The 15533-nt window shown below is 34.9% G+C and overlaps 1 protein-coding gene across 1 annotated transcript in view; it reads left to right on the forward strand.

Annotated features, from left to right (window-relative positions):
- STK31 (serine/threonine kinase 31) overlaps positions 1–15533 on the forward strand; it is a 59667-nt gene that overhangs the window by 15371 nt on the left and 28763 nt on the right. The window contains exons 7-10 of the mRNA XM_015810564.1: positions 2901–3069; positions 3941–4056; positions 5496–5655; positions 7637–7759. Of these exons, the coding sequence (XP_015666050.1) occupies positions 2901–3069; positions 3941–4056; positions 5496–5655; positions 7637–7759 (568 nt within the window). The remainder of the gene's footprint in view (positions 1–2900; positions 3070–3940; positions 4057–5495; positions 5656–7636; positions 7760–15533) is intronic.

The raw sequence follows: 15533 nt of genomic DNA on the forward strand, positions 1-15533 counted from the left end.
AGGGATAAAGGGGGAGATGAAGGAAAGAGGGAAGGGAAATGGGAAAGAGGGAGGGAAGGAGGAAGGGACAAAGGGGGAGGTGAAGGAAAGAAGGAAGGAAGGGAAATGGGAGAGGGAGGGAAGGAGGAAGAGACAAAGGGGGAGGTGAAGGAAAGAAGGAAGGAAGGGAAATGGGAAATAGGGAGGGAAGGAGGAAGGGACAAAGGGGGAGGTGAAGGAAAGAAGGAAGGAAGGGACAATGGGAAAGAGGGAGGGAAGGCAGGCAGGCAGGCACCTGCCCCAGTCGCATCCCCCTCCACCAGAGACCCACGGATTCCCCCCCACAGGCACCCTGCAACCTGAGTGATCAGCTGGCCATGCGCCCCCGCCATTGATCACATGACCCTGGGACACTGAACGTCATAAATATGAATCAGTTGCCAAGTATCCAAATGTAAATCACAAGACCCTGGGGATGCTGCAACAGTCATAAGTGTGAAAAATGGTCATAATTCGCTTGTAACCTCAAACAGTCACTAAGCGAATTGTTGTAAGTCAAGGACTACCTGTACTTTCTCATTTTTTTCCTTTTTGGGGGGGGTCAAGTTTTTGATACCTTGTTTGCGAGTGGTGGTACTCGTATATTGCCTTATCTGAAAAGTGGTACAATGGGTGAAAAGGTTGAAAAGCCCTGCCTTATAGGATAGGCAAGGCGGGTTGTATGACGTGTGTGAGTTCTGGCACCTTTTTTTTTTTTTTTTTTTTTTTACAAAAAAAGCACTGTCTAGCTCCATTCATGGGTTTCCTCCCACCAAGTTTCCGTAATGGTAACAATATATCTACTCTCATGTACTTTGATTTTTATCTCAATTCGCTTCAGAAGCTTCTTGGATGAGAAGCGAAATGTCTTCTTTTTCTTCACATAAAAACAGTCCAGTTTCCTTTTAAAAAGCGTCTTTGAGAAAACTGATCTGGATGACTAGGAATATCCATAGACACTTGGATTTCTAGTTCACCCTGTTTATTCTTCATACTTATGCATTGGTATACAAGTATTTTTGTCTGATTTCTATATAACCTGTTTTGTGTCTAAATTCCCTTACATACTTACCACCTGTTTGATAGTGTACAAGGTATGGCACATACTATTAAAGGCTTAATTTTTCTTAATACTAATGTTAATATTCCTATCCGCATAAACATCTATGTTAAAAACACTGACAACCCTATTAGTTTTAAATTGCTGGGGACAGAAATGTTCTTTATCGATTTACTCTCTGTTCCCATTATTCAGTTTAAATGATTATTCTTCAGAAAACCCCTTCACACTAAGATGTTCATCATTAACATACAACACAATTTCAAATTCCTTTTGAACCACTTCAAATCCACGCATTTTCCTGCCTAAATTTTAAAATTATAAATAAGAAAACCAGGCAACACGTTTTTCTGACTCAAAATCTTCTTTCGACTTGAAGTTAGATTTATCTTGAACAAAACTTATTATTTCATCATAGAACCAGAAAAGCTTCCTAGGGGAAAAGCTAAATAAAATGTGTTCAGAAAAGATTAATATTCTTGTGGCTTTTTAAAGCCCAGGTTCAACCTTCTAAGATAGGTTCAATGAAGCAGGCATTCTAATATGTTATTTTACAACCTAACTCTTTTACTTAAGTTGGCTGAAGTTTATGCCCCTTACACCATAGAAACCTTGGAATTGTGCTCAGAAATCCGTTCTTTGACTATAAGTGGCCATAGGGGTACCAGTGAAGGTTTTTATTACTTAAAATGTGTCAATGTGGGACATGTGCTAGAAAACTCCAGGTAATCTTTTCAGAGATCCCATTTTTCATTTTTACAACAGTAGTCTTGAAATGTAGTCTCGAAGTATATAAAAAAATGAGAAAGACATGCAACGTGAAATTGTAAACCACTGCTTACAAAGCCCAACGGTTTTATGTTTTAAAACCACATAAAACAAACAACATAATAGCTCAGCATGGAAAATGGTGACTACTTTAAAATGTTGCAGATGCTATATTAATTCTCCTGCTAGCTCTAAAGTGTGTCTCAGCCCAAATAGCTGTATTATTTTAGAATTGCAAGCACATGTTTGGGTTCACTAGTATTTGTGCTACATAGTCACCATAAATATATATTCAAAGGGATGTCCTAAGCATTGCACTGCTGCAACACAAGCTCCATGCCTTTTGTATGTATGTGTGATTTCATGAAAAATGTGCAATAGGGCCAGAGCTTATAGCACTATGAGGCTTACAGCATTATGAGGTTTTGTAGGCCCCTGTAGACTCTGATTCTGACCCCATGTAAAGCAGCTAACATTTTCTATGGGTTTGAACAAATAGTTACAGAACAAGCAAAAAGGGAGAAAGCTATGTGTTTGTCTTGATTACAATCATAGATGACCTTGAAAAAGCTAAGTAAAATCAGGTACCCATAGTTTTGGATGGTCAACTAACAAGTAATCCTAAGGTTGCGTATATTTTTAGTTGAAAGGTGAAAAAAGTCTCAAGACAACATATCTTCATATTGTCAATAAAACAAGGATGTACCACAGATTTCTAGGAATTGAACTTGAAGCTTAATTACCATCCAAGTGTTAATGTGTGATGTGAACTTTTTGAACCCATTGGGAATAATGCATATAATAAGCTTTTGTGCTAGCTTAGCAGTAGAGTGGAATATACTGGAAAAAGATATTGTTACTTTCTTAGGAAGCAGAGCCATAAACGTTGCTCTTGTTTTACTCAGGTTTGTTACATCAAAGATAAATTAATTAGCTAGTAAAGATGTACTTGATAGACTTTTGACACAATTCCTTAAAACACACCTCTAAAATTCCTTTGATAAATCTTCCTTGTGTGTTCCAAGAATAATAGAATGGTAATTTGTGATTTTAGAAGTATATCAGATATTAGCCTGGAAAAGATCAGAGAGGATCAGAAGTTGATTGAGGAGACTGAGAAACTAAAAGAAGAAAAGGTGACTTTCCAAAAAGAATACCAAATTCTTTCCCATCAATGTGAAATACAGGAATCAACAATACATAAACTGACGTGTGATTTGGAGGTAGGATAAATAGAATGTTGTTACATCCATAATTATGTAATTGTCAGTCTTACAATAATGAAATGATGTAGAAAACATGCTTCCTTTCTCCTTAGTGGAAAATGAAGGTGGATGCTTGATGATCTAAGTCAGTGTTTCTCAGCCTTGGTCACAATCAGTCTTGGTTAAGAAATAGGGACTTCAAGAATTCACATCCAACACTCTTAAAGTGGCCCAGGTTGAGAAACACTGACCTTGATGTTCTTTCTTTAATGTGTTTAACTTCTGTCAGTGGATTCTGTGGGCCTGACCAAATGTAATTAATGATGAAGGTGCCTGAGACAATAGAGATCCAGCTAAAATGAGCAAGTCTTTAGAGTAGCATTTGTTAACCTGGTACTCTTTAGCTCAAGGATAGCTAGTCCACAATCACTTTTACTAACCAAGCCCTTCTGGCCATGATTGCTAAAAATCACCATTTAAGGCAGAAACCCACAAAAGTATAAGCTGTAAAACAAGCTTATCATGGTCTTAAAATCAAACTCTGAAACTCTTCCATATTAGGAAAATGTTGCCTTGCCTGCTTGTCCAAATGTGTAACATAGCTTCTTTCAATTTGCTTTATCATGCTTACCTTTGCCTTCCTTAGTAATAATAAATGTGGCCCTTGACTGCTGAAAAGCTGCTTACTCTCTTGTTATATTGGCTCATCCTCGCCACCATTTCCAGTTAAAATATTTATGCCAACACTGTTTTCCTTTGTGATTTTAATTCCTAAAGCAAAAATCTGTGTGCCTGTATGAAAGATTTACTTAGTCCTGTGCAGTTCTTCAGTGAAAGATTGATAGCTTGAAAGAAGTAGGGCTAATGCTTTCATTGGTATTCAATGCAGAAAGAGAAGAAAGCTTACAAGGAAAGCCTTGATTATATGGAAAATAGGCTGCTCACTTATGTAGGAACTACAGTGAGAAAATTGGCTACCAGGTTTGAAACATTGAAAGAAATAAGGTATGCATGTTTCCAGACTATATCTGTAAAGGATAATTTATAACTGATGTAAGTGATAATAATCCTGGATATTTTTTTTCAAACATTGGTTTACTCTTATGATAACCTATGATTTATTTAAACATAGTTTATGAAATAGACATAGCAAACTAAGCTGGGGATTATTGAGAGAAATAATTTGAGATATTGCAGTCAACAAAAACTTACTTCTAGTTTCTTGCAAAAATACTCATTGCAGACAATGAGTTTGCTTAACAACCGCAGCTTTTGCTTTACAACAGCTGCATTCTCTTAATAACTGCAAAAAGGTTATAAAACTTAGTTGGTCAAATGAGTGCCTCACGTTATGACCACCATAACATATGACAGAAATTTCAGGCTCCATTACAGTCATAAGTAGAGGACAATATGTTTTGGGCCCAGTTAATTGAGTAGAATGGCAGCTTACTTTTCAGTAATGGCTAGAGACCTTAGTAGGAATGTGCAAAATTTGACAATTCAAGAACAGATTATCTCAAAGAGCAATGAACATTTAAACCTTGATTTTTTAAAGATAAATTCACTGAATGGGAAGTTGTTTAAAGTGTCTTGGACATAGTAGTTCCATAAAAGGGTTTTCTGATCTCTTTGCAGAAAAACATGGTTTTTCACACAATGTCAAATAGCGTGATTGACTTAACATAAATAAAAATATAACTATATATAGTATTTAAGCCAATGGGTTTGATTATATAAAAGTGGATCACAGTACCAACTTCAACAAATGTAAAAAGGTCTCTGTTCTGGCTGCCATCTTGATTTCTTTGACCCCCCCCTTCCCTCAATACCCCTTGTTAGTTGGCATAGTGAAAAATTTGAGCAGATGTGAAGAAAAGGATAGTGTGTCATGAGGCAGAGAAAGTAGCTGGAAAGAAAGCAAGACAGCAATACAAAAGGAAGAGTTGGAATAAAAGATGCAAGCAGGGAGGTATAAGAAACAGAATAGAAGTTAGCAGCTTGGCAGTTGGTGAAGAAATAGGAAGGAGGGTAGGAGGTTGGGGTGAGGGAAAGGAAATGAAGGGGAATATGGCAGCAGGCAACCTGATGGGAAGGTGCAGGAAGGAGGAAAGGGAACAAGAGGGTTCAAAGACTGAACATGGTCTGGGCTACAGTTTATGCTTTCCTGATAAATAGTATTGCTTTATCTTTGAATACAGTTACTTAAGCATATTATTTCATTATGTGCCTGATGATAATATTCCTACATGAAAGGTTTAATCTGTTGTTCCTCTTATGTATTCTTTTACTGCATGTCAGATAGAATCAATTATACTTGGGATATTAAGGACATATTTTATTGAGTAAAAATAGCTGTAAGAGATACATAGCAATGGACCTTAATTATATAATGGATCTTAATTATATAGTATTATAAATGTTCATTTTTAAATATTATTCAGGCAAAAACATGTAAGTGCTCATTTTGGAGAAGATCTTTTAGAAGCTGCAAATATAGTTTCCAAAGAGAAAATTCTGGCCGTCCAGTCCATGGAAAAGCTGGAAAAGATATGGGCAGATTATAACATCTCCCAGCAAAAAATACGTCTTTGTAAACATGTGGTAAGTGATATATCATTTTATGGCAAATCATAAGCTTCAATGATCTCTCTTAAATTTTGTTGATATAGCTGCTTATGCTTGTTAGCAAAAGAATTGTCAAGGATTTAAAATGTGACCATATTTTGCTAATATATGATGTATCCATATTAATTAATTGATTTGATTTTTATCCTACTTTATAAGTAACTCAAGATGGGGAACATCTATAATATTCCTATTTTTACACAACAATCCTGTGAGGTGAGTTGGCTGAGAGAGTGTGATTGGCTCAAAGTCACCCAGCTGGCTTTCAAGCCTAAGGCAGGACTAGAATTCATAAGTCCTCTGGTTTCTAGGCCTTAACCATTAGACCACGTTAGAGCTATCACAGGTTATAGATTTTGTGAAGAGGAGAAAGAAACTTGCAAGTAATCACCAGCAAATTCTTGCAGCTTTTCTCTTTCCTCTGCTGATCAGCAATGGGATAGTTGAATAAAGTCACTATAATTTGAGAATTTGTTAGACTGCAATAACGTCTCTCTCTCTCTGTGTGTGTGTGTGTGTGTGTGTGTGTGTGTGTGTGTGAATGAGCGAGAGAATGAGAATGAACTTCTTAAAAAATTTACAGCTTGCTAGTCAAATGAAAAATTTCCTGTTGCTAGTCCTCACGAGAATAATCTTCCCAGATGTAGCTACTAGTAAGTTAAACTCAATTTTAATAATTACATCCAGGAAGATTATTATATTGGGTAGGGCCAGTGACAGGAAGTTTTGAGTGAAAATTAAATTTAAGGCTTCTGTATCTTTTTTATCATTCATATTATTGATCTTGTTAACTTTATATGATTGTTATGCTTATTGCATGCCCATTACTTACAGATTATTCTATTACTAAATTGTAAATGTTTGCAAGAGAGAGAGTAAATTTACTTTCCCTGGGTATTCTCTTTATCTCTCTCCCCCCCCCCAAAGGACTCAGCATCTGGATTGAAAAGCTATGTAAATTCATGTAGAAACAGACATAAGATTTTGGTCTTAAAATATCCTATAAAATAGCTTGGGAAGAGTCCAGTAATTAATGGTGTAATATTTGACAAAACTTTAACAAATACAGCTTTTAAAAATAATAATAATAATAATTTATTTTAAAATAAATAAAAGGTATGTAAAGAGATTAATGTATATACTTTTTCATTGGTTATCATATGTCAGCAAATAAAGAAAAAGAACATACTGCTTGAGAACTGCTGTAAACAACAGTAAAACTTTGAGAATTCCCGAAGGGATGTTCTTTCTGTTGTTGCTCACTTGTCTAACTGCAAGCATTGAGAATTTGGCTGCTTTTGCTTTCATCTGCAGATTGATCTGTACTGGCTTGTATTATAAATGTGTACATGATACAACATTGTAATGTCACTGCTGTATTAGATTGTAGAAAACCTGAAGGTAAATCAGGATGCACTGTAGACAGCAGTTGACACTTCTTGTGCTTAAGTTCATTTTCACATATGATCGACTACTAACTGCCTTAATTTGGGGTTGTCCTATAGTGTTGTCCTATATAGAAGGTCCTTGACTTAGAACCATTCGTGATTTAGTGATTGTTCAAAGTTACAACAGCACTGAATATAGTGACAGTCCTCATACTTACATCTGTCACAGCATCCCCTAAGTTACAGGATCAAAATTTGGATTCTTGGTAAATGGCATGTATTTATGATGGGGCTGCATTGTTTCTGGATCATGTGATTGCCATTTGTGATCTTTCCAGATGGTTTCTAATAAGCAAAGTCAATGGGAGAAGCCAGGTTTGGTTAGCGACTGCATGATTCACTTAACAACTGCAGTGGTTTATTTAACAATTGTGGCAGGAAAGGTCATAAACTTGGGCACAACTCCTCTTCTTAGCAACAGAAATGTTGTTTCCAATTGTGGTTGTAAGTTGATGAGTATCTGTATCTCTACTGAAGAAGACCTCAGTTGTGTGTTCTCTTCTACACAGGATGAAGTACAAAGCTTGATTCTCCAGAGGAATGAATTGCAGCATAAATTGCCCAAGGCTCTAGAAGAATTCATTGTGGAAGTGAATGATCTGCCTCTTTCTGAGCGCTTAGAAACGTTGAAGGTTGGGTCCAGAGTGGCATGTGCAGTTATTTTATTTTATGTTTATAAGATGCTCTCCAGATCAGATTACAATTTGGAATTATAAGTGATATCATAAACAGTAATTTAAGAAAGTCACGGGATCATTCTGACATTTCTTTTTGCAGACACTAATATTTAAATTAACTTCTGAGATATTCCTAGAAGTCCTTGATGCTGTTGTTTCTAATCAAGAATATTGACAAAATTTCCATTGTGTTCTACTTTTTAACAGTCTGTGCAATCTGAGCAGGTCATGCTATTCAAAATAGTATTTAGAAATGGCACAGTAATAAGTGTATGTATGAACATAGCAACATGCTGTTCCCATTTGGGATATGCCGTGTAATGCAAAGAAAACAAATGAGTAATAATAGATAAAGGAAATTAAAGCTAAGAAAAAAGAGAAAGAAAAGGATATTTAAATAAATGTACTGTTAAACTTCTCACTGTTCTTTTTTATATCAGTTCTTTTTTAAAAAAAAGATAAAACTAACACAAACTAATATTTAGAAAAAAAGAAAGGAAAAGACAATGCCAAAAGTGCAAGAAAGAAAATATAAAGAAGTAGATTCTTATTTTCTTTACAGCATTTGTAAGTATATTTATCTTACTCTATGGTTACCACATGATTTACATTTTTTCGATAATGTAATCAAAAACATATAAATTCACTTTTTCTGTTTCACATAGAAAGTCTATACATGGCTTCTAGTCAACATAGATAATGTTTTTCTCTGATCAAAGCTGCCAATTTGGCCATCTCATCAAGTTTCTATCATCGTCACCATCCATTCTTCCATTATGAGTAATGTTTGTTTTTGAGCATATAATAGTCTCACTGTTGTTATCATATAAAAACAAAATTCAGTTATTTTTTTCTGTCTATCAGTGAGCCCCAAATGAAAACCTCTGGTTTCAGTTGTATATTAATCTTTAAAATCTTCTGAATTTGTATATGTAATTGAATCACAAACATTGCTTTTTGCACATCAACGAAGCATTATGAAATGTCCCCTAGTTTACATTCCTAACATAAATTTGAAGTGCTTTACACATTCTAGACAATTCTGGTGACATATACCATTGATAACATTATTTATTTAAAAAATCTCTTAACATTTTAACATAATGTAAACTTCAATCTTTTCAATCATATTCTCCCACTGTTCTCTTTGTATCTTGTAAGCAAAGATTGTAACTCATTTTATCATACATTCTTTTACTTGCTCTTCTGTTTCAAATTTCAGCAGAAATATATACACCTTAGCAATAATATGTTTATCATTTGTACACAATCCTGTTTCAAAATCAATCCTACAGTGCTCAGACCCAGAGGTCATTAAATCTTAGAATGGTATATAAAAAAACCATTGACAAGTATATCCTCTTATCACCAAATCTGTTCCTGACTTTTTATATTTTCATTGAGAAAAAACGAATATATCACATTAGTTAGCCATTTGAGCTTACTTATCATTTCTTTTCTACAAAGTGATTCTTATATCCACAAAGATATTTTCAAGTATAGTCTAGTTTATATCTCTTCCATATTCTCAATATGGCTGTAATGTGTTTTTTTTAAAACTATACCCAATTTATTGTACACTGTACCCAGAGTCCCTCTTTGAGTGAGATGGGCAGTACAGAAATGTGAAAAATATATAGATAAATAAAAAAAATGTGATTAACTTAAGTTCCAGAAATCCATTAAAAGCATTGGATCCTAGGCAGTTGGGTTTTTATATCTCTCTGAAAGAGTTGGCTTTATTTTGGGAAAAGAATACCCAAGATATAAAAGTAAAACATAGAAACATGCAGGTTTCTATGTGAATTGTCCTATACCACCCTTTGTTTCTGTTACTATTTGTAGTATATAGTGTTCTCTAAACATTTCTGTATACAATATTTTACTACTATTCTCTGCTATATAATACTTCTACTAACATTACTATTGGTACTGTACTATTATTAGTATGATGATGATGCTATCCATTCAGTCATGTTCAACAGTGTATTGTTACACATACTGGTCTGTCTTTTAATCCTCTCCTTCCCCGGATTTCTTTTATTATTATGTTCTTCTTTATTAATAGGCAGCAGGTAAAGCAGTAGCACTTTCCCAATATTGAGCTTGGCTTGGCTGTGCCTCTTCTTTTTCCTCCAACATTTCTGCCTCTGTGAAAAAAAAAGTTTTTTTTTATTGAGCAGGTTTTCTGGAAGTAGCCACTGCTGTTTCAAAAGCATGCATATTTCCTTTGTTCTCTCTTCTCCTTCTCCATCTGTTTCAGAGAGGGCTCAAATAGGAGGAAAGAAACACAGATACATGCAGTTTTCTCTATTCTTCTACAGTGGTACATCTAAAAAATGGTTTTTACAATATTCAATAAAATATTGGCTTTATCCTAGTATAAATATACAAACCACCCAAGTTTCAAGTCATGTGTTTTTAGCTCCAAACCTTTTCTACCAACATCCATTCTTTCATCCAACTAAATAGCAAGCTGCAAAATACAATTTTAAATAGGGTAATCCCAAGCCTTCTTTTTTTTATATCTTGTAAAACCTTATATTCAATTCTTATTTATTATACTAATAGCCATATATCTACTTTCAATCTTAAAACCCATTTTATTCATCGTTTTTTTATTTTATATCATCATCATCATCATCATCATCATCATCATAGAGTTGGAAGGGACCTTGGAGGTCTTCTAGACTAAGCCCCTGCTCAGGCAGGAAACCCTACACCATTTCAGACAAATGGCTGCCAGTCTCTTCTTAAAAACTTCCAGTGTTGGAGCATTCACCGCTTCTTTAGGCAGGTTGTTCCATTGGTTAATTGTTCTTACTGTCAGGAAGTTTCTCCTTAGTTCTAGGTTGCTTCTCTCCTTGATTAGTTTCCATCCATTGCTTCTTGTCCTGCTCTCAGGCGCTTTGACTCCCTCTTCTTTGTGGCAGCCCCTGAGATATTGAAACACTGCTATCATGTCCCCCCTCACCCTTCTCTTCGTTAAACTAGACATACCCAATTCCAGCAACCGTTCCTCATATGTTTTAGCCTCCAGTCCCCTAATCATCTTTGTTGCTCTTCTCTTTACTCTGTCTGGAGTCTCAACATCTTTTTTACATTGTGGTGACCAAAACTGGATGCAGTATTCCAAGTGTGGCCTTACCAAGGCAATGTAAAGTGGTATTAACACTTCATGTAATCTTGATTCTATCCCTGTGTTAATGCAGCCTAGCACTGTGTTGGCTTTCTTGGCAGCTGCAGCATACTCTGGCTCATGTTTAAGAGATTATCCACTAGGACTCCGAGATCCCTCTCACAGTTACTACTATTGAGCAAGGTGCCACCTATACTATATCTGTGCATTTGGTTTTTCTTGCTTAAATGTAGAACCTTTTTTCACAATTGAATTTCATTTTGGTAGATAGTGCCCAGTGTTCAAGTCTGTCCAGATCCTTCTGTATCTTAAGCCTGTCTTCTGGAGTGTTGGCTATTCCTGCCAGCTTGGTGTCGTGTGCAAATTTGATGAGTTCCCCTTCTATCCCCTCATCCAAATCATTGATGAAGATCTTGAAGAGCACTGGGCCCAGAACAGCCCTGGGGCACCCCACTCCACACTTCCCCTCCATATAGATGCCGTTCCATTGATGACAACATGCTGAGTACGGCTGGTCAACCAGCTACGAATCCATCTGGTGGTGATGCTGTCTAACCCACATTTTTCTATCTTATCAAGTAGTAGGTTGTGGTCTACTTTATCAAATGCCTTACTGAAGTCCAAGTAAATTATGTCCACAGCATTCCTCTGGTCTACCTTTTATTTGTGTTAATGTCTTTGTTAATCTTGAAACCTGCTAATGCACCAAATTCTTTTATTTTTCCCACTAATACCTTTTAAAGGATCTTCCAGAAACAGCACTGTCATCTGCTATAGCTCTTAACTTATAAGTCTCTTTTTAAATTTTTATTCCCTCATCCCATCTTACATCTCTATTCAAAATGTCAAGAACACAAAAAGAAGACAGCTCTGTCGTGTTCCTTTTTCACATGGTTTTGTTAAATCTCCATTAACAATAATTTGTTCTTTCTGTGAGGTATAAATCGATTATAGCCATTTTATAACATTCTTCCCAGAATTCATATCTTCCAAAATTGCAAAAAGAAAAATTCATTTCAAATTTTCAAAGGGTTTCTCTACATCTAAACCAGGGGTAGGCAACCTTGGCTCTTTTTTGACTCGTGGACTTCAAGTCCCAGAATTCTGGCTCAGGAATTCCTGGTGTTGAAGTCCACGAGTCATAAAAGAGCCAAGGTTGCCTACCCCTGACCTAAACAAATCAAGGCAGTTTGTTTTGTAATAAATATTTTAGAATATCTAGCAGTTTTGACATTATCTTTTAATTGTCTTATAGGTAAAAACCCACACTGATCTTCATGAATAAATTCTTGCAAAATTATCTTCAATCTATCAGCTAGGATTGTTGTAAACAATTTAAATTCAATAATGATATTGTTCCATAATTTCTTATTAAAATCATATCTTGTCCCTCTTTAGATATTAGCGCTGTATTAGTCTCTAGAATTTTCCTCCCTGTAAAATAGATATTGTATATTTTGCAGAGGTCGTAAAAGTTCATCATCAAAACATTTATAATAGCCTAATAAGATAAGATATTGTCATTTTTCTGCGTGTGCAATGTCACACATTAAAGTGAAATTCTGATGCCCACTCTCAAAACAACAACAAAAAAATAAGATAGTTCATTTTCTTTTACTGTTAACCGTGCTAACTGTTGCTGTAAAAGTTTGATTTAATCATAAATACTTCTCTGGTAATTTTCTTTAACTCTTCTTTTTTTAATCATCCAGAATACCCTGTGTTTTCTCTTCATTCTTCTTTTTGAATGCAATATTACGTTATATACTATTTGTGTCCCAAACTATTTGTGTCCCAAACTATTCTTAAAATAGTGCCTTTATTTAATTTGTTATTTTACAATCCTTCACTGTTTCTTCTTTGCATAATATTTATTTTAATCTCCCTCTAAAAGAAGGTGATTTGTTTTTATGAACCAAACTTTCAAATTTCAGCAGTGAAGTTCTTTGAGATCCAAATCATACTCTATTCTTGTAAAGGCTCCTTATCTTTTTGAAAAGCAGGTATCTATTCTCTAGAATTACCATTTTTCTGTTTCCACACATCCACTAAGTTTATATTGTCCATTAAACTAAAAAAAAGTTTTGGTAATTTATCTTGAGTAAGCAATTTGTTGGAAAAAAATCATTCCATTCCAGTACCCAATTTTAATCTCTCCTTGAGTTACAAAAGTTATAAAAGTAGGGGCGTGAATTCTCAATACTATAGTCTTAGCCCCATGTAAGTAAACATTCTGTCTCAATAAATCTATCATGTTCAATAGTCAATAATAGGCTTTCTGGTTTTAGTTGAGGATTAATATATATAGAACAACTCCATTTCTTTTTTTTATTCCTGCTGAGAAATTTTTCATCCAAATTTTTATAAATCAAATATTTTATATTTTTCTTTATGTAATTCTCTTGTAGACAAATATATTTTGTTTTAATTTTTAAGTACTGAAAAATATCTATTAAGCATATGCTCCATTTATATTTTATGATAGACATTTGTAATCATAGTTAAGCTAAAAATTTAGAAAAGTCAATATTTGTAGAGCTTAATTCAGAATCATCTCTTCCTTCCTGTTGTATCCTCTTTTTTTGAGGATCTCATTCAGCTCCAATTGATCCTAATGTTGTAGTCTTTTCTTTCCCACCAGTTTACTATTCTTTTACACATTTGTTCTGCATTTTGAGTTTTGCTCATTTTCTCAATATGACCAAGCCACCTCAGAATACTCCTTTCTATTTTATTCCACAGATCATCTATAAATGTATTTTGTAACAATTTAAACTCCCTAACAGGCTTCAAGCTTTTAAAAAAGTTTTGCTTCAAACTTAGTACTGCATATGTTAGGTTAACCTGTCTCCACAAGATGGCAGTCTTCAAGCTTTTTCAAATGTGTCATTAGCAATGTGTCATTACTGTCAAACCTTTTCACTGGGCATTTACAAATAAAAAAAAAGGATTTTTTAAATCAGAGTCAAATTGCTGTTTGCCATTAATTTTTGAAATAGGTCTCTAATATTATATCAAGACTATTAAATATTTAATGCTTGTGAATGCCATTCAAAATCACAGTTGTCTCCGTTTTTATTCTTTCTTGGAATGGCCTTGCAAAAGATGTATTTAAAATAATTTCATATTCAGTTATTTTTCTTGCCAATGCTTTAGAAATTATGACCTTCTTGCTTTAAATATTTTTGAATAGTAATATATGCCTTTAATTGCTTTTCTGCTATAAATTAAAAAAATAATATTTGAAAGATTGAACATTTTCTCAGAATTGAGAATAAGAATAAGAAAATGATATACTGCTTCCTGGAATGGACTAATGCAGTCCAACAGAGTCAATTTTCCATGCTCCTGTAAAAAATGAATGTGAGAATTAAATGCTTCAATCTAGATAGTGCAGTTCTAGCATGCAACAGTCATTTTAATATATGCATATTGATGATTTTTTAGAAATCTGTAGTGAAGTAAAAATGAAAATATTTGTGTGCCACGTCTATATTCAGAAGGAATAACATTTACAGATCTCACATATGTTTCTATTTGATGTTTAGTAACTGGCAAAGAAGTTTAGGAAAAAACTTCTTCAGAAGTCTTCAAGGAATGCAGATGTTGAAATTCATTCTCTATAATGGTCTTTAATAGTTCTGGTTCTATAATAGGGATATTTAAAAATAATGAATTGCTCTAATTTTGTTTCATTTGTTGTGGAATTGTCTTGTGAGTTCTCCAATTAATAAGAAGGATTTCTGGCAACTTCTCAATTCAGTTGCTACTTTCCCTTTGTAATATGGAATATTCTTTTTGTGAATAGTCAAATAGTGAAAATTTTATATGCGGTTGGGGTTAGGGTTAGAATTTTTTAAAATAACATTCTTAATATTTAGCAAAGAGCATGTTGTTTGGGTTCATGTGTTTAAAAAACAATAATAACGAACACCAGGATAATATCAAACTAGGGTTTAATAAAATGCTGAGCTTTCGTCGGTCAGCACTGCCAACATCATCAGAGCATAAAAACAAGTCAATGGGAGTTTCCTTTTTATAACGCCAGCCGATTTTGCGCACGGCTCCTGGACCTAGTCATCGGTCCATCTGATATCTCTGATTGTTTCATTCTTGGAAGGCACGTAATCGCTGTTCCCTTGATGGTTTTTAAAGCCGCAGTTCCCTTATCCACTTTCTTTTCTCCAATCCCCTTCTTTGTGCACCCCCCGCTGTTTGGTATTGCACCACTAACTTCTAGGGCTGCCACTCCCCCTTTCTCCTTTTTGCCCATTGCTTTCTTCGTATGTATCCAATTACCCAGATTTGTTGTTCTCTCCTCCCCCTTTTTGACCGTTCCCCTCATCTGCTCATGACTATCTGCTGTAGTCTCAATTATTTTCAGGGACGCTACTCCCCCTCCTCCTTTTCCCCAACCGTTGATTCGCTTGTGTATCTCCAACCACCCCCTTGTGCTACACACTTTCGCTCATTCCATCTCCTCGTCTCTACCCCAAGGCATAACCGTTCATCAGCCATCAGCCAAATAGAAATTGCCAAACACTCCTTAAGAACACAAAGCTCACATTGCACAAATCCTAGAACTTCAAA

This window comes from Protobothrops mucrosquamatus, unplaced genomic scaffold, assembly GCF_001527695.2.
Source record: "Protobothrops mucrosquamatus isolate PMUCROS unplaced genomic scaffold, P.Mucros_1.0 scaffold12, whole genome shotgun sequence".
Classification (NCBI taxonomy): Eukaryota; Metazoa; Chordata; class Lepidosauria; order Squamata; family Viperidae; genus Protobothrops; species Protobothrops mucrosquamatus.